Raw genomic sequence first — 10,476 nt, 5'->3', positions numbered from 1 at the left:
AACTGGGGCAAGCGTTGTGGCTTAGGGATGGAATTTGGTCTCGGTCCCTTCAAAGGGAGAGAAGGAAGCGCTTGTGCCCAGGATTGTGGGTATCTGTGTGCTTACATTTGTGAAGGGGTGGTGCAGGCGCGTCCAGGGCCTATTCCTTACCCTCTCCCAACTTTTCATTCCGGGTCCTGAAGCTTTGAATACTCTCTGGACAGGTCACTTTGGCCCTCCTCCAGCATCCGCGATGCTCCGCAGACTGGGCCGACCAGCCTGTCCCAGTCCCAGCTGCTAGTGGGCCCGAAGAACCTGGACTGAGAGGCTTCCCATTCCTCCTCCCTTCCATCACACCCCTCCCTCCTATCTCCTTCCCCCCACCCCCAGCCACCTTGTCTCAGCACTTTTACCGCTGCCTGTTTATTTTCCTTTGTAACTGTTGCATCTTGTCCACTCCGAAGCTCCCGCAGCTCTAGTCTGTTTGGCTTTCAGGAACTCAGAGGGTAGGGGGGAAGGGATGAAGGGACGAGAACTGGGACGGGGGCTCGGGGGAGGGAGTGGAGGGAGGAGAGGATGGGTCGAAGACATGAAAGCAGGAGGGCAAAGTTTGGCAAGATATACACCTTTGCACACACACGTGGAAAAACAGTTGGCTAAGGGTAAAGGCGGCACTAAGCTCATCTTGCCTGTCTGGTGCTGTCTTTACATTGTCTCTCCCCGCCCCCCAACGCACACCCTTAACCTCTTCCCCCAACAGTTCCTGGAGCCTCTGGCCCTTCTAGTCTTAGCTCAGACCAAGAGGGATCTTTGCACTTCCTTCGGCCTTCGTTCCTTACAGCTCTTACAGTTCCAAGTTTCTCGTCCGCCAGCCTCCTCGGGCTCTTCTCCACTCCCGTGCCAGAGGAATCCCTTTATTTGTTTGGCATCGCTGATTTGGCACAGTCTTCCTGGTCTACTACGGTCTTCGCTCAGAACATGGTAAGTGTGTTTGTATCTCTGTGTTAAAAGCCAGAAACCCTCATATCCCCTTATGAATATTTCTGTGACTTTCAAAAATTGAAGAGTAACAAAATCTTTTCAAATTAGTATTAATTGGACTAAGTACATCTGGAGTTCTTTTTCGGTATGGGTTGGCTGGGCGAATGGTTTGGAGAGCAGAGACTGACTGGCCTAGGAGGAGAGAGAAGGGAGAAAAAAGAGGAATAGAAGAGGAAGCAAAAGGGGGGAAGCTTAAAAGGGGGGTAGAGAAGAGAACAGAACATGTGAATGGAGTAGAATATATGGATGGAGAAACAGGAAAGAGATTCTTATTAGGGACAGATGGTACCACCAAGGGAGAAGAAAGTTTGGATAAAGAAAGGTGGGAAAAGAGGAGGAAGGAGGCAAACAATATAAAACTACATAGGAGTTTCCTCCCGTTCCATTACAATATCATTTGATTTTTAATTCCTTTTCTAAATTGACCAGGCTCTTCAGCAAAATAGTTTCCGGGATTTTACGCCAAGAGACAAGCAATTGAATGGCCAGACTGGGGAGGACAGCTAAGGGGTTAGTGGATCTTCAGCAGATTTTTGGTGAAGAGGAAAAGAACCCCCCTCCCCAACCTTGAACTTTTAGAGACAGTTGTCTTCCTGTGAATTCTCTCTTCAGACTGTCCTGGAGGCGGAGACGAGTGACCAAAAGCGCGTTCCCTCTTTCCAAAAGAACGATCCTACCTTCCAACCACAGCTACTTTATTTCTCGAATCATGCCCCACAGCCCTCCATCGGTCTCCTCCTGTTCTATATACATGTTTCTTGAAGATCAGAGAACTCCAGGTGGAATTCTACCGTCTATACGTACGCTCATACTTACAATAAGTATATAAGGTAGGGGTTGGGGTAGGGGGAAAGATTCTTCGAGTCTGCCTTGCATTTTAGAACTGGAAGAAGCCGAGGTTAGGGCAGGAAAAAAAAAGTGACAATTTCACTCCGTTCCAACAAATAAGACCGCCGCACCAAAGTCCCTTTGTATCGCCGCAGCTCATTTAATATTATTTATGCATTTTTGTGCAAGGAATTGTGGGATTTCTCCCCCACCCCCACGGTAAACAATATGGAAATTTTAAAATAGATCCTTATATCATATGTTACACAAATGCCTAATAGAGCTCTGCTTTTTTTTTTAAATTATCAATAAACGGAATAGGGCTTAAGGGATAAATAAACCAAACGGAGAGAGAGAGAGAGACCAGCAGTCTTGGGGCCCATCCTTGGTTTCGGGGACCGCTTTCCGGCCATCCTCATTTTAATGCACTCTTGAGTGGAGAAGGTACTGCAGCTTTAAGGGAGAGGGAGGGAAGGCGGGGACAGGAGGAGGAGATTGGGAAGGAGAAGGGGTGGTGAGAGGGGGACACTGAGGGAAAGGGGGAGGCTGCTGCCGCGTTCTCTCCTGTCACTTACCAGCCTGCCACGGCGTCACGTGTGGACGCGGCGGCTTTGCCATTGGCCGCAGGCACGTGTCTAGGATACCGGGCTTGCAACGTCACTTGAGGGGTTCTATTAAAAATAAGAACAAAAATCCAGAGTGAAAGTATTTCAGGTTCAGTTAAGTGGCTCCCAAATTTACACCCACACCAGATAAAGAGACACCCAGAGAAAGACCGAGACAGGGAGAACCAGGGGAGCCATCCCCCACACCCACCCGCCCCCCTCCCCCTTTCCCCTTCCCCTCGCCCGTGCAACTTGGAATATTGAAGTCAAAGGGGGGAAAGCGAGGCGGCGGCAGACTCTCCACATGCTTCTGGCGCTCGTCTCTGTCCGCGAGCAGGGGGGGCCGCGTGCGGGAGGAATATTGCACCTTGTCGTGGCTCTGTGGACTCGCGCTCCTCCATGTGTGTGCGTGCAGCTGCGGTGGCTTTCCCTCGGACCGACCCTCACCTTTTAGGCGACTGCGCTCTCACCGGGAGCTGGGGTAAGGGGGCGGGGGTAGGGATGGGTGGAGTGGGTGGGAGCTGGGAGGTGGGCAGGAAAGTGGAATGGTGAAAGCCTTGGGGAGAAAAGGATGCGTTGGTGTCCAGAATTAAAATCTTGACCGGCAGTGATAGCGCGGCAGCAGAAAGGAGGACGAGGAGGAAGAAAAAAGGGAAGAGATACAGAGACAGAGAGGAAAGGAGGGTTTTTTAAAAGAGGGGGGTGGGGGGGAAGAATTATCGGTGCCTCTGAACACGGCTCCGACTATTGTTACGGTGCTGTGGGCGCCTGTTGGGGTGTTGCTTACAAAAAAATACACAGCGCCCGATTCTTCGGAATCGGTGCCTCCGAGGGTGGGCGTTTTTCCCCCTCCCCACACCAACTCTCTGGATGTGAATGTGAACGTGGCTTTCGCTCCGAGAGGAGCCAGCCGCTCCTTTCACAACAGGACCCGCCGCAGTGGCCGCAGCAGCCGGAGGCGGCTTCAGAACCCTTCGCCCAAGACGCTGGAGGACCAGGAGGAAGGCGGGCGGGCGTGGGGCTGGATGTGCGAAGGGGAGGGGTTGGGATTTGGGGGAGGGGTGGGGGGGGGTTGCTTTTTTTTTTTTTTAACCCGGAGAGAAACATTTTGGGATTGTTGTGTACAGCATGGAGGAGAATGAGCAGAGCCACAGCGAAGCGGCGGCGAGCGAGGACCAGAGGCAGCCCCGGCAGCAGCAGCAGCAGCAGGAGCAGGAGTCGGGCGGCGGCGGGGGCAGCCCCAGTGGCGGAGACACTGGCCGGAGGAGGGCTCTGATACTGCCCGTGGTGTTGCAGGCTCCCGGGAACCACCAGCACCCGCACCGGATTACTAACTTCTTCATCGACAACATCTTGCGGCCAGAGTTCGGCCGAAGAAAGGAAGCCGGGACCTGCTGCAGCAGCGGAGGGGGAGGAAGAGGAGGAGGAGAAGAAGGAGGAGGAGGAGGAGGAAATGCTGGAGGAGCAGGAGAGGGGGGAGGAGGAAGTGGCGGGGGCAGCGGAGGCAGCCCGGAGCGGCTCCTCCTCTCCAACCGGGAGCACCGGAGCTCCACCTCGGCGCCGGGAGCGGGCGGGCAGCTGCCCGGAGGCGGGGGAGGCTCTCCCGGGGACGGCGAAGGCGGCTCCAAGGCGCTCTCCTTGCACGGAGGCGGGGGCAAGAAGGGAGGAGAGCCCGGGGGACCGCTGGAAGGAGCCCTCAAGTCCCGGGGCTTGAGCGGCGGCGATCTGTCGGTGAGCTCGGACTCGGACAGCTCCCAAGCCAGCTCCAACCCCGGCAATCAACCCATGCTCTGGCCCGCCTGGGTTTACTGCACCCGGTACTCGGACAGGCCTTCTTCAGGTAAAGACGACATTTCCTTTCCGATCCTACTTTTGCTACCTTGAGCCCCAAGATGTCAATCTGGCACATTTGAAATCCGTCACCTCTCCCCAGCCCCTCCTCACCGTTAATCTGGTTCCCTTTTTCCTTCCCTCAGCCCTGCACCAGGCTGCCTTCCTTCCTTCCTTTCCCTTTAATCCCAGTCAAATGGCTGAGCCACCAACTCAGTCTCTTGCAGCTGTTCTTTCAGAAAAACGATTGGTAGTTTGGGGGTGGAAACTGTAGGAAAGGGTCGAAATCCCTGTCTTGTGGGGAGGGGAGAGTGGTGGTGAAAGCACGCACACGACCTAAATTGCAAACTATAGGCGAAGTCCAGAGAGGCAAGAGAAGGCGAGAAAAACTTAACCCGCAAATGAATGTTGAGTGGATCGAGGTTTTATCCCCAGGCGGGCTTTTCCGGGGAGTGGCGAGGAGGAGAAAGGAAAGGATGAGACTGTAAATACAGACTGGGGGTGAGGGTAGGAAAGGAAGGGGGAGAGGTCCTGAAAGGGGCCTTCCTTTTCTAATCACTTTCACTAGACCTCATCCTTGAAGTGTATAAATTGGCTCCGAAGCCTGGGCCAACAAGCAGGGAAGATCTGTTTGAGGGCCATTTTTCTTGTCATTTATAAACAGAAAAAGAGAAAATGGAAAAATAAGAAAGAGACCCAGATGAAAGAATTCTTCTTTTGCAACTATCCCCTTACTCTCATTTTCCATCTTCTTCCAAATCAGCCCAGACTAGCTCCAGAATCTGCATTCCTTTTCCTCCACCCCTCTTCCGAATCCCATAATCGGGTGGTTTGGTTGGGGTAAAAATACCCCCCAAAAAACTGTTGGAATCCTTTGTATATAAGCACTCTTTTCTTTAGGCCTACACAGAGCAGGGACCAGTGGTCCTGTGGGGGATGTGGAAGGAAAGGGTGCAAGGGTTAGGGACAGAAGTGATGTCCTTTTCTCTGCTTTTTATCATCTTTTATTTTCACTCCCCGGGATAAGGATAGGCTCAGATTTCGGTTAAGGGAAAGGAGAACTTTCATTCAGACTGGAAAAGGGGAGAGTTGGCTGGGGGCAGGCGGCTGGCTATCTAGGACTCTTTCACAGCTTCTAAAATCCTTTATAAAAGAACCTTCCATCCAAAAAGGTTTCATTGCTGTTTTACAGTAGTGAGAAACAGGATTGAGGAAGATAAATGTGTGTAAGTGTGAAGAGTGGGAGAAGTTCTGAGGGTCTATGGTCAATACCTCTTTTTGTTTTCCTTCTTCAAAAAATCCATAGGAACTTTGAAGTCATTAAGTATCTGAAAAACAGTTTCAAGTCTGGGAAAAGCCACAGGAAATCATTTCCATTTGTAAATAAAATTCATAATAAAATTATACTTATAATAATGTGTCCCCTGTTGTAGTAGATAACTCTTAGTACCCTACAAATATATTGACTTTTGGGGGGAAAGGTCTGAATTAGTTTATCTAAGAACGAATTTGCAACATTTGAAAAGAATTTTTCAACAACCGTTCCCTCACCCCAAAAATGAATAATTAGGGCAAAATAATATTGCCAGCCAGAAATGAAATTTACTCCATTGTTCTCGACTCCCTTCCTTTGTTAATATTTAATTAACATATATCCTCACAATGGCACAGGCCAGGGTGAGAAACCTCCTCGCCTGTGCTTTGTGCCAAGACGAAAGAAATAAAAATCAGGATTCTTCCTTTCCAACTCAGCAACAGAGCCACAAGAAATTGTCACCAGGATAATTCAGTACTAACAACTACCCTCCATTTTTAAACCTAAACAATAATGCTTGTACTTAATATCAATATATATGACTTGGACAAGGGAAGAGTTTGCTTTTTATCTCTATCCGGGTTTCCTCCCTCAGTTAGCCCTCCACCCTTCATTTTAAGGAGAGACCAATATCTGTTTCTTAGCTCCTTCATTACTTTTCATGAGTGGAGAGAACTTGGAGATTTCAGAATGGGACCCAATGTGATGTTAGGGTTGGGGGTGGGGTGAGCTTCTTTTGTTGTTCTTTTAAAATATGCATATAGCTATGGGGGAGGATGTCTGTACCTACATAGGGAACTTTTGAGGAGAGATTTGTGTAAGAGGACAGGGAGATGAAGAGGGGAGATAGAAAGGCAGAAAGATAATTGCTCTTCAACGCCAAACTATAGAAACTGCATTCACATGGACTTTCTGAGAGTTGTATCTCTATCCAGATACTACCACCTTAGGCTGGGAAACTGAAAGAGAAGACAATTAGCAAAACAAGGACAAACTCAAAAGCAGTTCTCATCCCACTTTTCTTGTGTATTTGATTTTGAAAATTTAAGGGTGTTAGAGTAGAACTGTCCTCACCATCCTTTCTTCCTCTCTTCCTCCTCCCCTTCCCTTCCCACCTTTAACTTGATCCAGAGAGAAATACAGTTTAATTTTGTTGTTAAAAATACCAGTTTCCAAATACAAGACAGTCTGAGACCTCTGATGTCTGTCTACTCAGTCTCCTTCTCCCATGCCAATATTTATCCTTCCCTTATGTTCATCCCATCCTCCCATTTCCCGGAAAAGAGAGCTCCACCCAAGGTCAAAATTTGCCCTTATTCTTTGTGAAAACTGGTTCATTATTAGGTACACTGTCCTAGACAGTTCACTGAAGGCCTTGTAATGGGGTCCCTGTGGCAGTGAAGGGGTAGAAGTTGGGAAGGAAAAAGATGTGGAAGGGGAAAAGTGTTGAGAGAATGCTGGTTCTCCCTGGGTTATTGAAAATGAAATTAGATTTTTCCCCCTAGCCTTTTTCCTTCTGGCTTCATAAAACTTGCTTGACCGAGCTCTAGGGGAATAGTCATACACTGAAGTTTACAAGCAAATGTTGAGATTTATAAAATCTAGCATAAGGACACTATCTCCAAAAACTCATTTTCTGGCTGTCTCTTTTCTACCCTTATCTATTTTCTTTTATCCAAGATCTGGCCCAGTATTTTGACAACTTGTCACCAATCAAAAAAGAAGTCCCTTCTCCTCTTCCCTACTTTCCCCTTCCCTTCCTTCCCACTCTTTTTTCTTTTCCTTCCCCTTGATGTCATTTTCTGAGAGAATGTGTGTACGTGGGTGTAACTTTATATCCCCCCCCCCTTAGTTGCAGTTAAGTTGCCCTACACAAAGATTTTTAAAGGCACAAATGACACCCCCCCCTCCTCCAAAGCATCCTATTATCACTAAATCACAACCTTGAGAAGTTTGAAGGCACCAGAGTAAAGGGAGAAGGTGGGGGCAGACTGGGCTGTGGTGAGCACGTGTAGATCACCTTCAGAACTGTCAAATGTCTCAGGCGTGAGGTGTTTATTCTGGGCTGAGAGGAGAGAAGTCAAGAAGGTAGCACCTGTAGGAAGCTCATTTTTCAGCAAGAAGGAGGGAGTCATGGAGAAAAAGGAATAGGGCTGAGGGAACACTTGGCTGTTCTGGGAGCTGGGAACTGGTCTGTGTCATACCCTTACCCCTGTCAGGTGCCCCAGGACCTGGAGAGACTCTTGAGAGGGAATTGCTATGGAACTATCAGATGTCTAGGCCTGGAAAACTTCAGAGTCCACTCCTACTCCGATCATTAAATGAAACAGTGAACTTGAGCGGATTTTGCCTCCCTGGGGGAAGCAAGAGGATTTAGTTACAAGTAGGAAATGCCCTGGGTCCTCTTTTTTTCCATAACTCCCTTCACTGGGGATCCACCACCCCTTTTTCTCTTGCAAAGAGATTGTGAGATCATCAGGGCAGTCACTCTCCCATTACCCTTAAGACCTCCTTCTTCTCTTAGTTACCCATGCTCCCACCGGTCTCTGTCTCAGGCTCAGTCTCTGTCTCTCTCCCCATCTCTCCTCCCTCCTTTCCTCTTTTTATCTTCCGAAAAGGGTAGGAAAGAGTATGTGTGACTTTGATTCCTTCCACGACTCTCCACTAATGTAACTTTTAGTTGAAGACCCCTCCATTCGGGACCCCCTCCTCCTCTAACTTTAATCCCTACTCCTCACTTCTGCCCCCCAATCAATCATTACTCCCTTTCCATGCAGTCACCTCTCCCCTCACCGTCTCTTCACTTTCCCAGTCCTCATACAAAACCAAGCCGTACCCCTAGAGTTCATCTCTCCGAATTTATTCCCAAAGGGACTAGTTCGCCTATTGCTGTTCGGGCCTTGCTTTTGTTTCGCTTTTCTCAATGGCAACACCCCCTCAGTTATTCAGCAGTAGGGGATATTTGGTCATCGGCTTCTCTCTCTCTTTTTCCTACTCCTCCGTCCCGTCCCTTCCCCGTCCCCGCCACCCTGGACCCCTTCTTCAGGTCCCAGGTCTCGAAAACCAAAGAAGAAGAATCCGAACAAAGAGGACAAGCGGCCCCGGACCGCCTTCACTGCCGAACAGCTGCAGAGACTGAAAGCGGAATTTCAGACAAACAGGTACTTGACCGAGCAGCGGAGGCAGAGCCTGGCTCAAGAGCTCAGCCTCAACGAGTCACAGATCAAGATCTGGTTTCAGAACAAGCGGGCTAAGATCAAGAAGGCCACGGGCAACAAGAATACGCTGGCTGTGCATCTCATGGCGCAGGGACTGTACAACCACTCGACCACGGCGAAAGATGGCAAGTCGGACAGCGAGTAACGGAAGGAAGAAGGGGGCGGGAGGGAAAGGGGCTGGCGTGGGGGGTGGAGAGGAGACTGCGGGGAGGGAGAGGGACCCGGGAAATCCAGTTTTCAGTCCAAGTTAAACAATGCAATAATTTAATAAAAAAAAAAAGGGCCAGTGTAAAAAGATTATACCAGCATTAATAGTGAAGATATTGTGTATTCGGTATGATTCTGCAATATTCTATGTATATAATTTACAGGTGTTGTAAAATCTGAAATATCTGATTATAAAGTATTTTTGAGTTTTTTTTGTGTTTATGGGATTTTAGATATTATCTTTATGACTTTTTTGAGGTGCTTAGGGTTACATCTTTTTTTAAATTCCCTAAGCTCCATGAAGGGACATTAGACACTATTTTTTTTTTAATTCTAAAGAAGAAAAAAAGATTAAAACAACTTGCTGAAGTCCAAAGATTTTTATTGCTGCATTTCACACAACTGTGAACCGAATAAATAGCTCCTATTTGTTCTATGAGTTCTACACTTTCTTTGTGTTGGCTTTTGGGGTGGGGGACAAAAGCAGGAAAGGATACTCTCTAGGACCTAGTCTTCGTCCCCCGCCCCACCCCCTAGCGCCTGGGGCAGGGGGAGCCTATCTAACTTTGTTCTTAACTGCTCCTTCTTTCGGTCTGGGTTGTTCCAGTTCGGCCCCCTTCCCCCACCGACCTCAACCCCCTCCCCCCTTCCCCGGGGTTTGTGGGCTCTAGGGTCTAGTGGTATTAGACAGAGAAGTGAGAAGGTGGGAGTGCACCGAGATGCCGCTTGGGGGTCTTTCCTTCACTATTTTCCTTTCTCAGGACTGTTTGGACTAGGTCCTGATGTCTTGTCTTGTGTGAATAGTCAACATCACGACTTCCGGGGCCATGTAGTGGGAAGTTAAGGGAATGGAAAAAGGAAGGAAAAAAAAATTACATCGTCCTTTTCCTTCTTTCACTCTATTCAACGTAGATTCTCTCTCTCTCTCTCTCTCTCTCTCTCTCTCTCTCTCTCTCTCTCTCTCTCTCTCTCTCTCTCTCTCTCTCTCTCTCTCTGTCCCTCCTCCTCAACTCTCTCTTGTTCCCTCCTCTCCACACACCCCTTTTTCTGAGGCCCTAGTCTTTATTTGCCTGTTTTCTCATCTCTCAACCTCTCATTTCTCATCTCTCTTCCAATCTCTCTCTTTCGCCGTCTCTGAATCTGTCTTTCTCTCTCTCACATTAATATCACACATCACACTTTCCCACAAGCTGCTAGTTCCCCAGCTTAGCTCCCATAGAGTTTGGAAGATCAGATTTTTTTTCCCCCTGCTCTGCTCACCATCTGCTGAGTTCAGGGTCTATTTTCTGGGAGTAACGATAAATTCATGGTTAGTGATTCTAGGCTGTGTGTATGTAGATATGTGGGGTAGCCAAGGCCGGTGATCTAGGGAGCTTCTGGAATGGAAGTTTTCTTCTGGCTCATTCCTCACTTTCACACACACAAGTTTTTCCTGCCTCTTCCAGCTCCAAGG

The 10,476-nt window shown here is 48.7% G+C and overlaps 1 protein-coding gene across 3 annotated transcripts; it reads left to right on the top strand.

Annotated features, from left to right (window-relative positions):
• The first annotated feature begins 223 nt into the window (after positions 1-223).
• Positions 224-10,013, top strand: EN2 (engrailed homeobox 2). Of its 3 annotated transcripts, none has more exons than XM_072652125.1 (5): positions 224-485; positions 740-960; positions 1,633-1,820; positions 3,581-4,293; positions 8,645-10,013. In XM_072652125.1, exons 4-5 carry the CDS (start codon positions 3,582-3,584, stop codon positions 8,959-8,961), a joined length of 1,029 nt encoding a protein of 342 aa, XP_072508226.1. In that variant the 5' UTR covers positions 224-485; positions 740-960; positions 1,633-1,820; position 3,581; the 3' UTR covers positions 8,962-10,013. The 3 variants fall into 3 exon arrangements, with proteins under 3 accessions (XP_072508226.1, XP_072508225.1, XP_072508224.1); XM_072652124.1 differs by having other exon boundaries at positions 1,450-1,820; XM_072652123.1 differs by lacking the exons at positions 224-485; positions 740-960; positions 1,633-1,820 and adding an exon at positions 2,382-2,934.
• The last annotated feature ends 463 nt before the right edge of the window (positions 10,014-10,476 follow it).

The sequence above is a fragment of the Notamacropus eugenii genome, chromosome 3, assembly GCF_028372415.1.
Source record: "Notamacropus eugenii isolate mMacEug1 chromosome 3, mMacEug1.pri_v2, whole genome shotgun sequence".
Taxonomy (NCBI): domain Eukaryota; kingdom Metazoa; phylum Chordata; class Mammalia; order Diprotodontia; family Macropodidae; genus Notamacropus; species Notamacropus eugenii.
Note: the sequence above shows the minus strand (reverse complement) of the source record. Positions and strands in the feature narration are given on the sequence as shown.

Bases quoted from the DNA above. Each gene is read 5' to 3' on its own strand.
- EN2 (XM_072652125.1), top strand. From the start codon at position 3,582: ATGGAGGAGAATGAGCAGAGCCACAGCGAAGCGGCGGCGAGCGAGGAC. The intron at 4,294-8,644 runs GTAAAGACGACA...CCCCTTCTTCAG, and splicing joins CTCGGACAGGCCTTCTTCAG to GTCCCAGGTCTCGAAAACCA.